The sequence below is a fragment of the Megalopta genalis genome, chromosome 2 (genome assembly GCF_051020955.1).
Source record: "Megalopta genalis isolate 19385.01 chromosome 2, iyMegGena1_principal, whole genome shotgun sequence".
NCBI lineage: Eukaryota > Metazoa > Arthropoda > Insecta > Hymenoptera > Halictidae > Megalopta > Megalopta genalis.
In genome coordinates, this window is record NC_135014.1 from 25,883,871 (window position 1) to 25,901,464 (window position 17,594).

Sequence of the window (17,594 nt, forward strand, 5' to 3'; positions counted from 1 at the left end):
TGTCGTTCTTTCATTATTTATTTGTGCGACAGATAAAACTGTAGAACCGCTGCGATACGCTATCGAGCGTAATGCGAAATAATTAATTGGGAAAGTGGTAAAAAAAGAAAGGCTCTAATACATCTCGATAATAAAGTTTACTTATAGTCGAATTCAGAGAGTACATACGTAGCAAAATAGATTCGATTTAAAATGATAATACGAGCGATAAATACAACGGTCTATAAATGTAAACAGCTCCACGTCCGAAATCCTAGATAGACGATCGAATTATTCTGTTTCTTTGTTTTCGTTGTTAGTTTCGCACGTCTTCGGAGGTATAGGCTTATTTCTTCTTCGCATTAGTCTGATAGACTTCCACAGCCACATTCGCGAGTCCTTTTTCCAGTAGCTAGCGATATCCTCCGGTGGATACCTAACACCCTGAAAATTTGTCAACGACTCAGCGAAACGTGTACGCGTAATAGTTGGATGTCGTACTTGAAAGTACAAAATGTCAGAGCGACGTAGAACTTGTCGACAGGGAAACACGTCTCTGGCACTTAAACTGTACAATTCTTGCTCGACCTCTTCGAACGGTTCTGTCTGAGCGTCGTTAGTTCGTCCGAGCGGTATCTCGTTCCTGGCTTCTAGTTCCGCGTCTAATTCCAAACGCTCGAGGACAGATGCGAAGCTTCTCGACTCTTTGCAATTGCCAAAATTCGCCTGTTTGCAAAACAATTCGGGCCGAGTCACTTAATTCTGCCACTTTAAATTGTTTGCAAACTGTCTGCTTTACGAACAAACGTGTCAAATAAAAGCTGTATAGTATAATAACAGCGGATGCTTACGTTGTAATATGCAATTTGGTTTTTTGTCAGTTTACCTGTTTACCGAGGTACGAAGCTCGCCTTGACTTAGAAAAAAAAACATCGTCCGACTCTACCGAAACTCATATATCTAAGCATTTGGTACACTTAGTTCGATGCACGCATTTATACAGCGAACAGTTAATAAATAATTTCACGTGGGTAAATTAAGCGACACGCCGTACTATACAAATGGATAATAATTATTTGAACCTGCACTCCTTGGGAACACACGTTGCATCCTATAGCGCCGGACAGGCTCGCGTCGCTTTTATTCTTCGACAAAACACTTTTCTCGTCCCACGTAAAATTTTCAACTGAAAGTGTAAAAAGTTCGTGAAACGGAAACGTGCAATTTCTACGTCGATCGACCAACGACTGGTAGCACACGAGTTACGTTCACGGACCGCTCGAATTATCGGATTCATCGTTTCTCCAGTCCATCGGTTTCTCCCTGGACCATGTAAAAGTAAGATAAAAAATAAAAGTTTACTGTATCTGTCAAAGTCAGCTGACAGACACCGATCTCGGTCCCCTTCGTGCAGAGAAACAACGCCCTCGAGCTATGTTCGAACAAATGAACAGCTTCCATGGAACGGTTCGCGCATCTTCGTCCATACGTATATCGGGTGGTGTCGTTTTACGCGGCCTCTTATTAAATGTTACCCGAACGATCCTCCGTTCGCGCGTAGATTCGCGTAAAACGTTCGAACGTTATTCATCGTGCTACGCGTATTACCTACGAGTCGCCTATGAGGAGGCGCTCGAACAAACGTGTCTCTATACGAATAAATTAATATACATATATATATATGCATACGTGTTTCTGCACGCTTTACTCATTTACCTTGGGCTGTACAGGCTGTTCCATGTGCGAAGAGAAACTCGAGAGGCTATAAAGTGGACTAGAAATATTCACGATTAAAGCGCCATTAGAGACGCTCGGTCCCTTATCTCTTCCGATTCACGGTGACCAAACTGGCAACTTTATTAGCCGTCGAAAACACCGTCTACTACTCGAAAAGGTAAAGCATTTAAATCCTAGAATAAAAGAAGCCCGCAACGACTAATCGAAACTTTTCTGTTTCTTTTTTTTCTTTTCTTTTTTTTCTTTTAGAGTAGTATTCGAATGATATTAAAATAATCGGGGATTCTACTCTTCTCTTTTTCTCTTGTACTCGGCAGCAAATAACATCAGAGTGCTCCAAGTAGTTAGTGCTGGGTGCTCTCATCGGGACTACACACCGGTGCTCCACAGGACGATCGCGGTATACGATCCTGTAGCAGAGGATAGAGCTCACCGATCCGGCCCAAGCGAAAGAACAAATTACATACTGCGAAAAATGAACCAGCAAGAGAAACGGATAATCGAAGACGATTACGATAATCGAAGACACGTTACCCGGCGATAAATCAAGAAAAAGCGTAACGACGTTCGAAACGGCTGGGTCGTCGGGTCGTTAAGCCGATAGGAATCGTTATCTCCGCGGAAGTTTACGCTTGGCGTTTTGCGAAATACCCGGTGCGCGCATATTACACGGCGAAAAGCGTAACGAAGAGGACGAGTCTCCGAAGGCAACGCGCTTAATCTTCCTGGCGATGCCAGGAGGTCGTAATCTCGATCGTTACATCGGCATCCGTTATTCGAGCGGAGACAACCGACTACGGCGACGGCGACGGTGACGGCCAAGCAACGAGAAGGCGGAGGGGAGGCGGAAAAAAAGACAGGAGCATGGATTGGATAGGGAAGCTCCGCGATGCGCCGCGCCGCGCCGATATATGTAACGTTAGAAAGGTAGAGGAACAGGTGCGCTCGAGCGAGATGCGCGAGTACGGTGTATCGCACACGTACACGTAGCGTATATGGTGCACGACACCGCAGAACCGATGCCCGCATGGCTCGCCGCTCGTATTCACGAGGTATCCGTTGGTCACGGGTGGCCGGCCCGGGTTCCGGGCCCACTTCCGGACGAGTCCGCACCGGTACGGTTTCTTTTTAGTCAGAAACGCATCGTATCAGTTGTGTTCGCGTACAGTTAGACGGTGTTGCTTCGCGCCTTCCTTCGCCTTCGCCTTCGCCTTCGCCTTCGCCTTCGCCTTCGCCTTCGCCTTCGCCTTCGCCTTCGCCTTCGCCTTCGCCTTCGCCTTCGCCTTCTCCTTCGCTTTATTCGCGTTCGCGTTCGCACCGATTCGAACTCGCCTGCTCCTTCGCGCATAGATAGCATCCACGGAATCGTCCGCGCACCGCGCCGCCTCTAAATGATCTGAACGGAACATCGGACACCATGGATTTCTCGAGACGGGTGAGTCCATCGGGACCCGCCGCGCCCCGGAGATCTCGCGGAGAAACCTGGGATCGGAAAACGATTCGCCGGTCCGCCGGACGACGAACAGGATGTTCGCGGATCTTCCCGGATCCTCGCGAGCTCATTTAATTCGCATCGTAGATCTCCTCCGTCGGCTTCCGTGAACTTGGAAAATGTTATGTTTTCAATTTTGTCTCCGATTTGTCGGACGATCGTTAGAATGCTGCTAATCGCATCGGGTTTCCTTGCGCGGTACTTCCAACGTCTCGTTCACCATTGTCACCGAGATTTCGTTTCCGTCTTCGAGGGGATCGTATCGATTTCCATCTACGCGGGCCGAGCGTCTTGCAACGGTCGGCGCGGCGCGTCTTCTCTCTCGCGATTTGTTGTGCCTAGAAAACCACCGTCTGGAAAATAATAATTAGACGTTGTTCGTTCCTCCGCAATAGAGAAACCACGCGTCTGCGATTCATCCACAGTTCTAACTAACAGTTCTATCGAGTTCGAAATAAAAGGCAAAGACCATGAAATTGTAGTTTGTACGGTTCCAGTCGCAACCGTGCGTGCTAGAAACGCGCCAAACCCATAGCTCGGTAATATCTACGTCGTAATGTAAGCCGTAATGCGTGCGATCGGTCTACAGCGTACGGCGTACGACTTACGGTATTCGACAATTCCGCTGCGCGTAGCTCGTTCATTATGGCGTGTCAACGATATTTATCATACTTTTTATTTACGTTTCTTACATGTTTGTGGCACGTGTTGCTTTACCGCGTCGCGTCGCTCGCGGACTACGATCTCTGTTCGGCATAAAGATAAAGGAAGCGAGTCGCGGACGCGTAAAAATCTACGACTCGTGGCGTTGGCCGGCTATGGGCGACGGTAACGTACGAACGCGAACGTACAGGGAACGATCGCGCGCAGCTCCTCGACTCCCCGTAGCGAGGTCGAGCGGTCGCAAATTTTCACCTCCCCGCGAAACGCTTCGCGGAAGATCGGCGCGGACGGGCATGTGGGCGTGCAGCAAGTGCAGTCACCGCTTCCTGCCGCAAATCGAATGATCGTCGCTGGTCGTCGCGGACCACGCTCGGACAACGCGAGCGCGCGAGCACGCGCGCATATGGAAGCGTCTGTTCGAACTTGGAACTGGAACACACCCGGCGTGGGCATGAAACGAATGTGCGCGTGCGATGCGCGTGCGATACGCGTCCGCGAAAACAATGAGGAGCGCGCGCTGCCGCCGCGCTTTACCGCGCTTTACCGCGCTTTGCCGCACCCACGCGTGCACGGGCCCGCGACCGGCCGAAGTTAATACCCTGTTGCGTCACCGTCGCTGAAATATTTCTGTCCGAGACAACGGGCAACGAAGCCGGCGCGAACTGGGAAAGCGTGGCGCAATTAGCGAGTCGTTTCTCGAGCAACGATCGCGCGAGCAGAAAAAGTAAGGAAGAAACGAGTCGGTTTATTTCGACGACGCTCGCCGGAAACGTCGTCGCGTCGATTCTACGGCATCGTTGGAGACCTTCGCGGCCTCGGGCCCCCGTCGTTCGGTCTTCTCTCTTTGCCCGTTGAACAACGATTGCGCCGTGCCACGGAAAAGCGTCCCGAACGAAAACGGATTTATCAAAATTTCGACAAGAAAGGTGAACGCGATGGATCGAGGAGATCCGGATCTCGCAACGCGCTCGAGGTTGCGAAAAAGATCGGTTCTTCCGACGGTTCTATTTATAGACCGAGAGATCATCCGGGAATTTGTAATTCAACGTGTCGGTAATGAGAGCATTTCGAAGATCGTTTTTCGGACCCAATTACCGGCTGAAACTCGAGCGAGAATCCATTAAAACCGTGCCACCGTGCCGAGACGCGTACTCGGTTGCGCATTTTTACGGATACGAAAACAATATATGCTCGTTTCTCCGTAACACTTACTCCGACATCCTGTTACAAGGAAACATCGTCGGCCGTGAAGCTAACACGGCAATTAATTTCTGATAAGACGGCGGTTCTTTTCAGAATTCTGTTCTCACGCGTACAATCGCGTCTCGGTTTAAAAGGAATGTATCGCGTGGGTGTGTGTTTCGGACCGCGATACGGAACAATGGAACTTTTCGACTCGATCGTCGCGTATCGCCGCACATCGGAAAAAGTGTGATTTATTTTCCAATGTTCCGATATCGATCTACTTCGGACGGACGATCGTCCTCTCTTACGATCGACCGGTTCAAGCTGGTCGTTCTTCTAGAATGTCTCGGGTTTCGGAGAACTTTAAGCAAACAACGAGTATATTCTTCGGCACTCTTTTCCATGCTGTAATTAGCGGAGCTCTATCCGCGGAGAGAGCAGTTTACATAAGCGTCGTTGAACAATTGCTGGGACAAATGTCCGACGGAGGAACGGGTCCGTCGCACCGCGCCGCGCCGAGCCGAGCCGAGCCGCGCCAATCGGAACCGCGGCGCGAGGCGGTGGATCGGAGGATCGTGGATCACCTGTGATCAAGTCCTCCGGAGGATCTCGCTCTCGCGAGTTCCCATACCCTAGTTTTCTGCGAGCGAGCGTGGCGTATGCGAGCATCGCTGTGTGCCGCCGATCGCGTTTCTCCGTTGCGAAATTCATGCGCGCGCGCGCGATCGTGCCGCGAGGCTAGGCACGATCAGAAAGGATCGAACCGGTGTGTTCGTTCGATTCAAAACGTAAAATCGATCGGGACCCGTTCTAACCGCAGCGTTCTCGCCGACAAGTCCTGGGTAACGGCGATCGCGAATCGAGGGGACCCGTCGACACCGGACGACAAATGTCGGAGTTATCGGCGAGGATCGAGGACTCGGTGCGTAATTTTTGTGTAGAAGCGTGAATGGTAGAACGATCGAACCGTGGAACGTTGGTACGATGCTACGATGGAAGGAATAAAGCGCGAGAAGGAGGACGATTTCCGGTGATCCTGGTAACGGTAACACGTTCGACGGTGCGAGTCTTTCGAAAATCGAAAAGAACCGTTCGTCGCCGGTCCTTCTCCGTTCTTCTCTTTCGACCGAAATGTACCGTTCCGCGCGAAGAATAATCGGCTCTGTAATTTCGTTGATCGATATATTCCTCTCCCCGACGATTGTTTCGGATTTTTGCCCGATATCGCGCCGTCTTAATTGGAGTTTCGCGTCCGCAGCCGGCAAATTGGTCTGCGTATCAAAGCCCAGGAATTAATAAAGTTCCTGATAATAACGATACGGTTCTGGTTTCTTTCTTTTTTATGGCTGCGTAAAGGGAGGTGGAGAATGGTATATATAAAGGCCGCGGAAGTTGGCGGAAAGCTTAATCGAAAGAAGAAAAGCAGTTGTCGCGGTGCGCGGCGTGGCGCGGCTCGCGAGTGATCGACTCGCGACGGGCTCCCGGAAAGTTCGATGTTTTTCTTAGAAAATTCTGTTGATGTCACGCAGGACGACAAGAGCTGCCGTTCCGACGACTCCAATGGCGATGTCTTCAAGAACGTCCCGAAGAACAGCACCACGTTCCGCGTCTGGAAAATCGAGGTATTCTTCACCCTTGCTCATCCGTTCTTCTCATTGTCAGTTGTCTTCCGTTTTAACGAACGTGTCAATTTTTCGCCTTCGTCCCCGTGTCGATCGTTTCGCGAACGACGTACCACCCTGTACAATGTACATACATACGTACGTACGTACGTACGTACGTACATATGTATAATAAAATACTGTACACACTGTGCACACGTTACATATACGGGAATCGCGTGAGTTTCATAAAGTGCATCGGCTGTCCGAGAGATTAAGAAACGAGTGAAACACAACGAGTGAAAGTGTGAAATACGAAATTACATTTTAATGGTATGCCGGTGCAACAGGGATTACGGGTCGCAGCCGTCGCAGGAAGTAATATAGGATACTTCCTCTCGGAGCTGGCATACATTATCTATGCGGTGTCGCCGAAGGACGGCCCACTCCCTTATCCTGGCATGCCGGTAATTATGTAGTTCTGATTCTTATCGTTACGGCTTCTTTTGTTACGGGAATAATCTCTCTCTCTCTCTCTCTCTCGATCCTCGAGAGAAATTGTTCTCTCGATTTCCCTCGTTCGAGATACGTGCGCGCTCGCGATAGAAAAAGGGGATCGTTGATTTCGATTTCGATTTCTCGAATCGAAAGAATTCGAATTTACGCGGATATCGTTACCGTTCTGTGCGCGAAGAGATCGAGAGACGAGTATCGCCGTTCCCCTGGATTCTCGCGGTTTTCGCTTCTAGTTGCCACCGTATGTTCGAACACCGGGTATACAGCGTTAGGTAAATCCGGGTGAATCTTCGGTCGATGATGGCCGTAAAAATGATCGAAACAGGTGAAGGATCTGAAATCGGGCCCGATGGTCCGCGCCATTCATTTCTGGATCGGATCAGCCTGCGACTCGACGATTTCCGGTGCAGCCGCCCTCCGAGCCGCGGAATTGGACTCTCAGATATCAGCGACGATTCTTCTGAGAGAGGCCCAGGGCCGTGAAAGTCCGAGGTTTTTGGCGTACTTCCGGCAGCGTCTGGTCGTCGAGAGGTTCCATTTCGAGAGTCCGTCTTGCACGCTGCACAGAGTCACCGGTGTAGCTAATCCTCTTTTAACGGAGCTCGAGAAAGTCGATTGGGACCATTTCAGCTCGCGCGACGTCATTCTGGTGGACGTTCGATCCAAGTACGTTTCGAAATAAATCTAAAGAACCTCGTCGTTTCTGTTCGCGTTTCTGTTGAAAAACGTTCACGCGTATCGCGTCTTTTCTTTTCTTTTCTTTTTCAAATCACAGGGGCGTCACTTTTCTCTGGCTAGGGTCCGTGGCCGATCCTTTGCACAAACGGCACGCGGTGACCATTCTAGAGACGAAGAAGGAGAACAACAATGTCAGAGTCGTTATCGTCGAAGATGGTTACGAGCAGACTCTTCCCGATCACGATAGAGACCTGTTCGCGAGTATTTTGAACGCGTCTAGCAGGGTGGTTCGTCCGGATCGTCCCCATAGAGTCAACAGCCCAGCTCCGGTCAAGCTGTACAGGTGCAGCGAACAGTCTGGCAAATACAAAGTGGCGGAGCTGAAGTCCGGACCCATTCTACGGTCCGATCTAACGTCCGAATCTGTCTATCTGATCGATCGCGGCGAGGCCGGCGTGTGGGCATGGGTTGGGCGCGACGTCGATGCCAGGGAAACGTTGGAAGCTGTCCGCAACGCGCGTGGTTTCGTCAAGAAGAAGAACTATAGCAACGGCGTGTCCGTTGGGAGAACGCTCGAGACTCACGAGCCAACGGAGACGAAGGCTCTTGTCAGAGGCTGGGGACCCTCGAAAACTAGACCGCTTTCTCTACCGCCCAGCTTCGAGCCGGACTACATGAACGAAAGACCCAGGATGGCTGCCGAATGCCAGCTGGTGGACGATGGATCCGGCGAGAAGACTCTTTGGAGGGTGAGTCGGAAAGAAGGGATGCTCCGGATCGATAACAAAGGCATTTACTATGCGGAGGCCTGCTACGTGATGTGCTACAAGTACGGGCAAGGCCGCAGGGGCAAGTGCATTGTACGTAATCGCTGCTTTAATGTTCGTACGATATCCGAATGTAACCGATCGACCGATCGATGGCAATGCCTGCTGTCCGTGTAGGTCTATTGCTGGGAAGGAGTTCATTCCATAAAGGTAGACCGAGAGGCTGCTTTGGAAACCGCTTGTCGTCTATCGGAGGACAACTCGGCACAGCTGATCAAAGCCTGCCAGGGTAGAGAACCGCCTCATCTCCTTCAAATTTACGACGGAAAATTGAAAATACTAGCTGGCAGACACCGTGACTCTCGTTAGTAGCATCTCCAAATTCTCCACCGTTTCTTCCATTAAACGCCACGACCTAGCAACGTTTCGTTATTCTGTTTGCAGCGGCGGAGAAGTATCTCGTCAGAGTTTTCGGATCTACGCCTTATTCGTCGAAAGCGGTTGAACGTCCTCTCAGATCTAGCAGCCTCGATTCTAGCGGAGTATTTATCCTTTTCTCGGATATGCCTGTGGTGTGGTGCGGTGGAAAAAGTACAGGCGACGCTCGGCAAGCGTCCCGACGCCTAGCACCCAGAAACGCGCTCCTGATGATCGAAAACAAGGAAGACGATGATTTCTGGGCGGAACTCGGCGGTAAAACGATAACTGGAGTTATTACGAGAATACCGAATGTTAATGCGACGCGCGTTAAAAGGAAATTCTATGTTTCAGGTAAAGGTACTTATGGCACAGAGATCGTCGACGTCGGAGAACAGCTTGAGAAACACTTGTATCAGTGCGTGACAGAGGGAGATACGTTCGTTGGCGAGGAGGTTCTTGGATTTGGCCAGAGCTGCCTTCTTCCGGAAGCTATCTGGCTGCTGGATGCTGGAGACGTGATATGGATCTGTATCGGAAAGTATTCGACGCCTAAATCATTGAGAGAATGCGTGCACGACGGTATGGTGTTTCTGTACACTCATCCAACTAGTCGAGATAGAAATACTACAATTTCTGTGATCAAACAAGGTACGCGATACGACCGTCGCCCGTTCATCGGGGATCTTCGTGAATTTCTATTCAGATTTTTTTTCCGTTTGTCTCAGGTGCGGAGCCCTCGACATTCATAGGACTGTTCGACAATTGGAACTACAATTTATTGCGGGACTACAAATCGTTCGAGACGTTCTATACGCTCTCGCAACACAAAGAACCATTGGCGAAGGTACAAACGTCTGCGAAATCATCGAGCGACTTCGATAGTTACGTGAAATATCCCCTTTCCGTACTGAAAAATGATCCAGAAAATTTACCAGCCGGTGTTGACGTAGCTCGCAAAGAAATGCACCTTACATTCGACAACTTTATCGCCGTTTTTAAAATAGAACCAAACGAATTCGTGAAACTGCCACCCTGGAAGAGACAAAGACTGAAGCAAACCGCAGGTCTCTTTTAACTTCTAGATCTCTATCGCTGTTATAATAAAATTTGTACGATAGTCATTTATAAGATAATCAAAATAAATAAACGCATCTACACCTTGCATTTTATAGTTTCGAACTAAATTTATTAATCGAAAGAACACAGGACCAAAGCTTCTGTATGTTTAACAAATTTCCATACCATCTCAGCTTATACTTAAATGTCCCTAGTGCACATTTCAAGATGAAGTATCCATTGTTTCCTCCGGATGTCTACGAATAGTTTCTTCCTCGATAATTATAGGGTGTACCGTCTTGTTAAGTATAGCAGTAGTTCCCCGTTTGTATCGATAGGATATCGAACGTTCTCCCTTTACATTGGCGACGTCGTAAGGCCGTAAATAGTCAACGGAACCTTTACGTATAACGCACAGATCGACGTTGGAACCGGAAGCCAAATCGTTGAACACACCAGCGCGGATTGCATCTGCTACAAGTTCTTTAGCCTCTTCCTCCTAAATTTCATGTTCGATGCAAATATATTTTTTAGTTACGAAATGTACATACACTCCCGTGCGATCGAAGGATTAGACCACTTTGAATGCGTTAAATTCACATAGCAATAATTTACAATCCTTTGTTATCCGATTTTGATGGAATTGAACACACTCGAGGTAGCCTAACTCTTTGATTACACGATTATTCGGCTCAGCAATTATTTCAGAAAATATTCCTTACGGACAAATTAGGTTTCCATCGACTTTCGAATACAGCCATCGCAGCTAACGACCCGCTACCCATAGTGGTGTACATGTGCGCGTCTGCCGACCCGTGTGGGTAAATACAATATAAATGTGGACCGTCTAAATCGCAGCCACCTAATACTAAAGCTGCGCCAATGTGGCCGCGATAGCGAAACAGTAATTGTTTGATCATTGCATTCGCGGTGCAAACAGGTACCAAACGACCGGTGTTCAAACGATGTAACTCCAACTGACTGGATATCATCTGAGTTGTCATCTCGGTATCTGCGGCAGTTCCTGCGCCGCAACAACTTCGAGAGAACAGTAAATTAGATAATTATTGCAAATTAATAACATTAAAGTTACAAATTAATAACATTAATTTTTAATATGATACCTACTACATATTTTCAGCAAGATAATGAATTTTAGTGCAATTTTTATCGGCAACTATAGTATCTTCTGTAGCTCTTGTATCACCGCCAAGAATCACTCCATCTTTATAAATCACTCCGGCAATTGTAGTTCCTGTTTTAACAGCTCTGGGTGGTTCGAACCCTTTTTTTATCAGATAATTATTTCTGTAATAACGTAAAAGTAGATTAAAAACATGATTCTGTTTTTAGTTTTTAATCATATCACACACTGTAGTTTACTGAGAAAAGTGACGATTAATTGAAAAATGACACAGCACTATCAATCTCTGATAGGTTATGTGTACACCAGAATATTGCCTTACACCTTTATAATTATAAGCATAGTTCGTATCACTTTTATTTTAGATTAGATTTTCTAACGATAAATTACCTTTGAGCTAGTTCGAAGGAAAATCCTGGTGCAGGAATTTCTGGGACAAGTAGCGAAGACATCGTTAAATCTTTATACAAATCTAAACGCCGTCAACAAGAGCACAGTCATGTCATGGGAAATGATTGGAAACGATTTCATGAATGTGTTGACGCCTACCACTAGATGGCAGGGTAGTTTTAACAACTGATTAATTGTATGTATTTTAAGTACAAGCTGGTACAAGATGACTCAACGTTAAACCACGGAACATGCTATTCTTGCAGAATATTAATAAAATATTACGTTCAGAACATTTCATATTAATTATATTGCATCTGTATCATGTAAAAAATAATTATTTATTATTGTAAATTATACGGAACAGATGATAAACTCCTAAAAATTAAAACTAGCGCCATTTCGTACGAGTAACGCTTCTTGCAGCGAAATCTCAAAGTTCTGTACAGGGGTCCGTATAGCGCCAATTAGTAAATGGCAAAACGCTGTAACTCTAAAGTCGAATAGTAGCGCCTCTTCTGGCGAAATCTCGTAGCTCCATTCAGGAGTCCGTATGCAGTGCCAATTAGTCCAACGACAAAACGTTGAAACTGGTAGACAAAATTATGTACAAACATTTTATGCCGTTTAAAGTTAGTATCTTAGCTAGGACAGAATTGCGAGATTTCGTCACAAGAGGCACCACCGTTTAGCTAGCAGTTTCAGCGTTTTGCCATGTACTAATTGACGCTGTACGGACCCCCCTGAACAGAGCTTCGAGATTTCGCCACAGAATACGCCACTCGTCAGAAATAGCGCGTTTTAATTTTCAGAAATTGATCATCTGTTCTATACATTCCTATTTTCAGTAACATATATATATACTTTTTACGTAAGACGGGTGCAGATGTATAAAAAGAAATAGATACAATTAAAAATAAAATAGATAAAATTAAGAAAACTATAAAATCATATATAGTGCCAGTAACTTTAAATAGTGCTAAATAATAAATAATAAATCTTTTTATATGTAGATTGTTATGAAAATTGATGTTTCGCTTGGCTAAAAAACTATATTGCGCCTTTGACGACGCTTTATAAAGCTGAGTAATATTAACAGTAGTCAGCCTAACAAATTACATGAATTTTATATAAACATATTTATAAACAAGAGACATCGTTAATGATTTCTGCCATCATATCTCTGTTTTGCAGAGCTGCATCTAATTCTTCTTGATCCCATTCCAAATTAACTTTCGATAAACGCGGCTCCTTTTTGATCACCAACTTTAATATACCTCTTGTTTCTATCAACGAACATAAGCTTACAAACTCAGAACCGTCGACAGCGTGAATATTTCGTTTCTTGCAGACCTTTTTGTATACTTCGTGCAACTACAACAAAATTCCGATTATATAGATGATAATTAAATATTTATTCACAAATGAATTTACTTCGCTTAAATACAACATACTCTTCCCACAGTTACATCCTTATTCCGTCCTTTATTTAAAATTAGCAGAAGAGAACATAATAGTAACTTTTGTTGCAAAGGGAACGTACTTTCTTCCTTTTCAAGGTTCTGAGATCCACCATAAACTCCATTTAAGACTGCAACAACTTCCCTCAAGTCAACTAGCTTATCTGCCGAAGATTGCTGTTTTTTAGGACTCCCTGTATTTATTTCTGTAACACATACTTTCCTTATCGCTTTTGCAATACATTTATCTTTCAAAATAATCAGAAAAACAATAATACCATTGTTGTTCGAGGGTTGTAAAACTTGTACTAATTTATGAGATTCTGCAATCTCTATCACTCGTCTACTTATATCTAAAGCTTTCCTAATATCTCCAGAAACTGCAGCAACCTTTCCAGCTAACATTTGCACTGCAGTATCAGTGAAGAGATCCGATACTTTGGCTTCGTTCAATCTTTCGGTTATTATGTTACATATTTGTTGTTTGGTGTATGGTGGAAAATGCATTAACTTTGGCTTTAGCTCACACCTAGCCTGTAATCTGGGCAATATTCTATCCGTCAAATCCAGAGCATTAGCAATGCCAACAAGAAGTAACTTCGAATTCTGTACTAATGGCCATTCGAAAATTGAATACAAAACGGATTGATTTTTGGACTCCAGCTGATCCAATTCATCCAATATCAACAGCAACATTTTATGCTTGGAAACTAAATATTTTTCAATAAGAATTTTACAGTTTTTCCCAGACTTTGGAGCAGACAAACCTAACTCCTGTACAATCTTCCCATAAATTGTAGCAGCAGACTTCATGGTTGTACAATTCACATAAACTACTTTAAACTTTGTTTTGAAATCAGGCCTCATCATAAGCTTCGATAGACATGCTGTCTTTCCTGTTCCTGGAGGCCCTGATATATACAAGGAAGCAGACTTTTCAGTTTTTAAATGCTCCACCATAAAATCTTGTAACTGAGTCAATTGAGATTCTCTACCAGGTAATATTTCAGGTACTGAGCTATGTAAAGCTTTGCGAGCATTACGATACTTTTCTGAGCCAAATAATTTTTTAGGAATTAGCTTCTCCTCTTTCTCTGGCGAAGATATTAAATGCAATTTATCTAGAAGAGTAGAGGGTGTCGAGGGAGATGTAATTTGCTCTGTCTCCCCTATCCTTTTTTGTTTCGGTGGTGTGGAGCCATGATCTTCTAAAACAAAAGTAAAAATGTTTTTCACCTAATATATTGATAGAAAGCTAATATTAATGATAAATCTTAGATATACATACTGTCAGATTCACCGGATTTTCGGACCCGTCGAGGAGTTCTGACGGCTGTGCATTTATCAATGACTTTCACGTTATTTTCCACCAACAAATTCTCCACATCTGAATCCGAATCAGATTCACTGCTACTGAAGGTAATCACCTTTTTCACTGTCGGCGTGTATTTATACGAAGTTTCTCTAGCAGTCGCATTACTAAAATCTTGTTTCGCAACGTCATTTTTGGTCCCATAAAACGAACATTTTTTTCGTACATTAAACGAAATTGTTGTCTGGACACTTTTCATTTCAATGAGATTTTCGCGTGAATAAAAATCTTGATATATAAAAATTTGATCCTTCTCGCAGAACACTTGTGTGTGTGTTCGTTGTTTAGAATATGAATTCTTAATATTTTTGCATTATGTTGATGCCTTAGGTTAATGCCACGACGAGTTCGGTTTAAAATTTAATAGTTTAAGAATTATGCTCGCATGCACTTTCGATATCACTCTTATTAATGTTACTACTTCGAGTTAAGCTATAAATACTTCAGCCTGTGTGTAAATAAGCGGAGAAGATACGTTTATACACGCGCAACGATTACAATCTGATGAAAATTGACGCGGGAAGGTACTTTAAACGCGGGAAACCGAAAATGCGTGAACACGAAACGATCTAGTCGAGATCAAGTATCAAGATAAACGTTTATTTTCGCGCGTAAAATGTCACATTTCAAATATGTTCATAAACAGTACATTACATTAAACTCACTGTAACAAAATAAATAGCATAAACATATTATTTGCTGTTCTAAGCGTAATAAGTGGTAGTTACAATAATTTCACTGTAAATTTGTTAAATTAATATTACATGTGTAATCTATGTATACTACATGATAAGTAATGTAAATTTAAAACTTGCGCATAATTGTAATGACGCCCTCTGAGAGCAGACATACAAACCACAGTGAACGACGTTTCCGGTGTTCCAACGTCCCAAGTTCCAGTTCCAAGTTCCAAGTTTCAACGTAACCAACATTTCTGTTTCTCTTCCATATCGGTATTAGAAGCCAAAGGAGACGGCGGATTCGAAGCCCGCACAAATCGAGATAATCTAGAGGAATCTAGACTTCTCGTAAATCTAAAATGAGAGCGAAGGTAAGATTGTATTAATATTTTCTTGAATACTCTGATATTTTCTGGGATAAATTAGTAATTGTCTGCTCTTCGATAAATTGAACATACGTTGTTTTCGGTTATGGTGTGCGTGGTTGCTTGACACAATGTTATGAACGCAATGTTTTTTGTTGCAAGGAACTTATTTCTTCAATATATTTAATACTTTTTAATGTGCCTAATTAATTTGCCAGACGAAGAATCTATTTTTTATACATATTTTGCTATAGAAAATAGATAGAATTGTAAATGATAGATCTTTACGAAGAGAGGTTAAGTAAAATTTCCTGTTACTTTTCAGTGGCGAAAGAAGAGGATGCGCAGGCTAAAACGCAAAAGGAGGAAGATGCGTGCGAGGTCTAAGTAGATTTTATATCTACGATCTCTGTAAGTTTATACTGTATTTTTCAGTTCTTTAACTGTGTAACACATTAGTCCTTAAGTAGTTTTACTAATTCAAAATTTGTTCCTGTAGCAATGTGTCCCTATATAATGAAAACTATTTCACCCAAATTACAAAAATTTCCGTATTATTGCTAACTATTAAGTTTGCCAAATATTTGTTTCAGCTGTAAAACTATAACATCTGACACAATCAAGTTTGATCATCCTGAATGGCGATACATCAACAGTTTGACACATACTTTTATTGTTTCTATGCAGAGAGTTCTGTTTTATTATGTACTCGTCTTGTACGGCTAAATAAACTTCTTAAAATGTATGAAAAACTCGTTTTTTTATTCAGTCATTTGCTAGAATTTAATGTTATATATAATTTATTTATATAAGAAAAATATACATTTTTATACATCCTCTTGAAGTTACATACAGTTCATATTCCTGCGCGAATGGGTGGCATAGGTATCACGTTAGCAAGGTTATACATACATATTACATATGTACTCTGCAATTACTGTAAACATAACCTTAGTTAGTACATGTGCTACAAAGATGCGAGGACGGTTACAATCATATCTATTGCAATCAAGAAAATTGCTTTTCGACTATTGTAAACCTCGTGTAAATAATGTGATTACATATTCCCAGTTGAAACAAGTACGACAATTTTCAATAAAAGATAATACAGAATTTAACGGCACAGATAACTTGAAGAATAGTTCACGTAACCTACCAGGTTCCTTAAGTAACGCTTATAAAGTTTTCGATGACAAAGATGCAGAAATTATACTGGATGAAGAAGTTGAAAAAGAAACTATCCAATTGGAAGATTTACAATCTAAAGAGGAATATTATGATCCTTATGAAGGAATCAATCTGGAACGTAAGTTGATATTAAAGTACTCTTGAAAGTGTAGAAGATATTTTAGCAGAAAGTATAGGTAAATGAAATATTTATTAGGTGGAGTTACTGGAGTATATGAAATAGAAGATTTAGTATCATTGTTGCATAGAGAGAATGCTAAGAATATCTTCGTGGCATCGGTTCCTCCTGAATTCTCGTATGTTGATTACATAGTCATAGTTACAGGTATATCGCAAAAACATTCAACAGCCTTGGCTACTTTTGTACGTAAAGTATATAAATTAAAAAAGTGTCAGACAGATTTTATGCCGAAGATTGAAGGAGAAAAGTCAAAAGATTGGTTAGCTCTGGATTTAGGTATATTTGCTTTATAGTTAGACCTCGTACATTTATAAAGTAATTGAAAAATAATATTTATATTTTTTATTTCACAGGTAATATTGCTTTACACATTTTTTCAAAGTCTGCAAGAATATTGTACGACTTGGAAACATTATGGACTGTTGGTCCTGAATATGATAGTAACAATAAAAATGATACAGATGCAGATATTATGGAGCAATTTAATCAATTTTTGTCTGACATGGATCCTATCGATGAAAATGATACCAAAAAAAAATAAGAAGAAATAAAACTATGTTAAGAGTTTTACATTGTCATTTTAAATACATAAATATATAGCTGTCATTTTAAATATATACATATATATAAGTTTTCAATTAAAAGAATTCCCACCTTTAAATATGATTGTTGATATGAAAATCACAGTACAGTGTATGCACACATATGTATTCAACAATA

The 17,594-nt window shown here is 43.3% G+C and overlaps 4 protein-coding genes and 1 long non-coding RNA gene across 14 annotated transcripts; 2 read left to right on the plus strand and 3 right to left on the minus strand.

Annotated features, from left to right (window-relative positions):
• Positions 1-118: 118 nt before the first annotated feature.
• On the minus strand, positions 119-1,712 carry LOC117230056 (uncharacterized). The gene is made up of 2 exons (XR_013032717.1): positions 1,256-1,712; positions 119-1,165 (listed from the first exon to the last, which is right to left on the minus strand). It is a non-coding gene; the product is annotated as an uncharacterized LOC117230056 (long non-coding RNA).
• A 542-nt stretch (positions 1,713-2,254) lies between these two features.
• Positions 2,255-10,202, plus strand: qua (villin like protein quail). Of its 3 annotated transcripts, none has more exons than XM_033487109.2 (9): positions 2,255-5,978; positions 6,586-6,678; positions 7,008-7,124; positions 7,499-7,839; positions 7,949-8,711; positions 8,796-8,982; positions 9,063-9,311; positions 9,390-9,686; positions 9,764-10,202. In XM_033487109.2, exons 1-9 carry the CDS (start codon positions 5,946-5,948, stop codon positions 10,111-10,113), a joined length of 2,430 nt encoding a protein of 809 aa, XP_033343000.2. In that variant the 5' UTR covers positions 2,255-5,945; the 3' UTR covers positions 10,114-10,202. The 3 variants fall into 3 exon arrangements, with proteins under 3 accessions (XP_033343000.2, XP_033343001.2, XP_033342999.2); XM_033487110.2 differs by having other exon boundaries at positions 2,255-3,151; XM_033487108.2 differs by having other exon boundaries at positions 2,255-6,678.
• Positions 9,793-11,767, minus strand: Prosbeta2 (Proteasome beta2 subunit). Of its 2 annotated transcripts, XM_076518887.1 has the most exons (5): positions 11,629-11,767; positions 11,223-11,402; positions 10,817-11,132; positions 10,281-10,593; positions 9,793-10,070 (listed from the first exon to the last, which is right to left on the minus strand). In XM_076518887.1, the coding sequence occupies exons 1-4, from the start codon at positions 11,688-11,690 to the stop codon at positions 10,318-10,320; spliced, it is 834 nt and encodes a 277-aa protein (XP_076375002.1). In that variant the 5' UTR covers positions 11,691-11,767; the 3' UTR covers positions 9,793-10,070; positions 10,281-10,317. The 2 variants fall into 2 exon arrangements, with proteins under 2 accessions (XP_076375002.1, XP_033343014.1); XM_033487123.2 differs by lacking the exon at positions 9,793-10,070 and having other exon boundaries at positions 10,203-10,593.
• Cdc6 (Cell division cycle 6) lies at positions 11,629-14,659 on the minus strand. Of its 6 annotated transcripts, none has more exons than XM_033487112.2 (4): positions 14,377-14,659; positions 13,367-14,293; positions 13,083-13,294; positions 11,629-13,002 (listed from the first exon to the last, which is right to left on the minus strand). In XM_033487112.2, the coding sequence occupies exons 1-4, from the start codon at positions 14,657-14,659 to the stop codon at positions 12,769-12,771; spliced, it is 1,656 nt and encodes a 551-aa protein (XP_033343003.1). In that variant the 3' UTR covers positions 11,629-12,768. The 6 variants fall into 6 exon arrangements, with proteins under 6 accessions (XP_033343003.1, XP_033343002.1, XP_076374989.1 ...); XM_033487111.2 differs by having other exon boundaries at positions 13,367-14,296; XM_033487113.2 differs by having other exon boundaries at positions 12,737-13,002; positions 13,172-13,294; positions 13,367-14,296.
• Positions 14,660-16,401: 1,742 nt separating this feature from the next.
• RsfS312 (ribosomal silencing factor RsfS-like protein, 312) lies at positions 16,402-17,491 on the plus strand. Of its 2 annotated transcripts, none has more exons than XM_033487121.2 (3): positions 16,402-16,811; positions 17,013-17,150; positions 17,228-17,491. In XM_033487121.2, the coding sequence occupies exons 1-3, from the start codon at positions 16,427-16,429 to the stop codon at positions 17,413-17,415; spliced, it is 711 nt and encodes a 236-aa protein (XP_033343012.2). In that variant the 5' UTR covers positions 16,402-16,426; the 3' UTR covers positions 17,416-17,491. The 2 variants fall into 2 exon arrangements, with proteins under 2 accessions (XP_033343012.2, XP_033343011.2); XM_033487120.2 differs by having other exon boundaries at positions 16,412-16,811; positions 16,890-17,150.
• Positions 17,492-17,594: the final 103 nt, after the last annotated feature.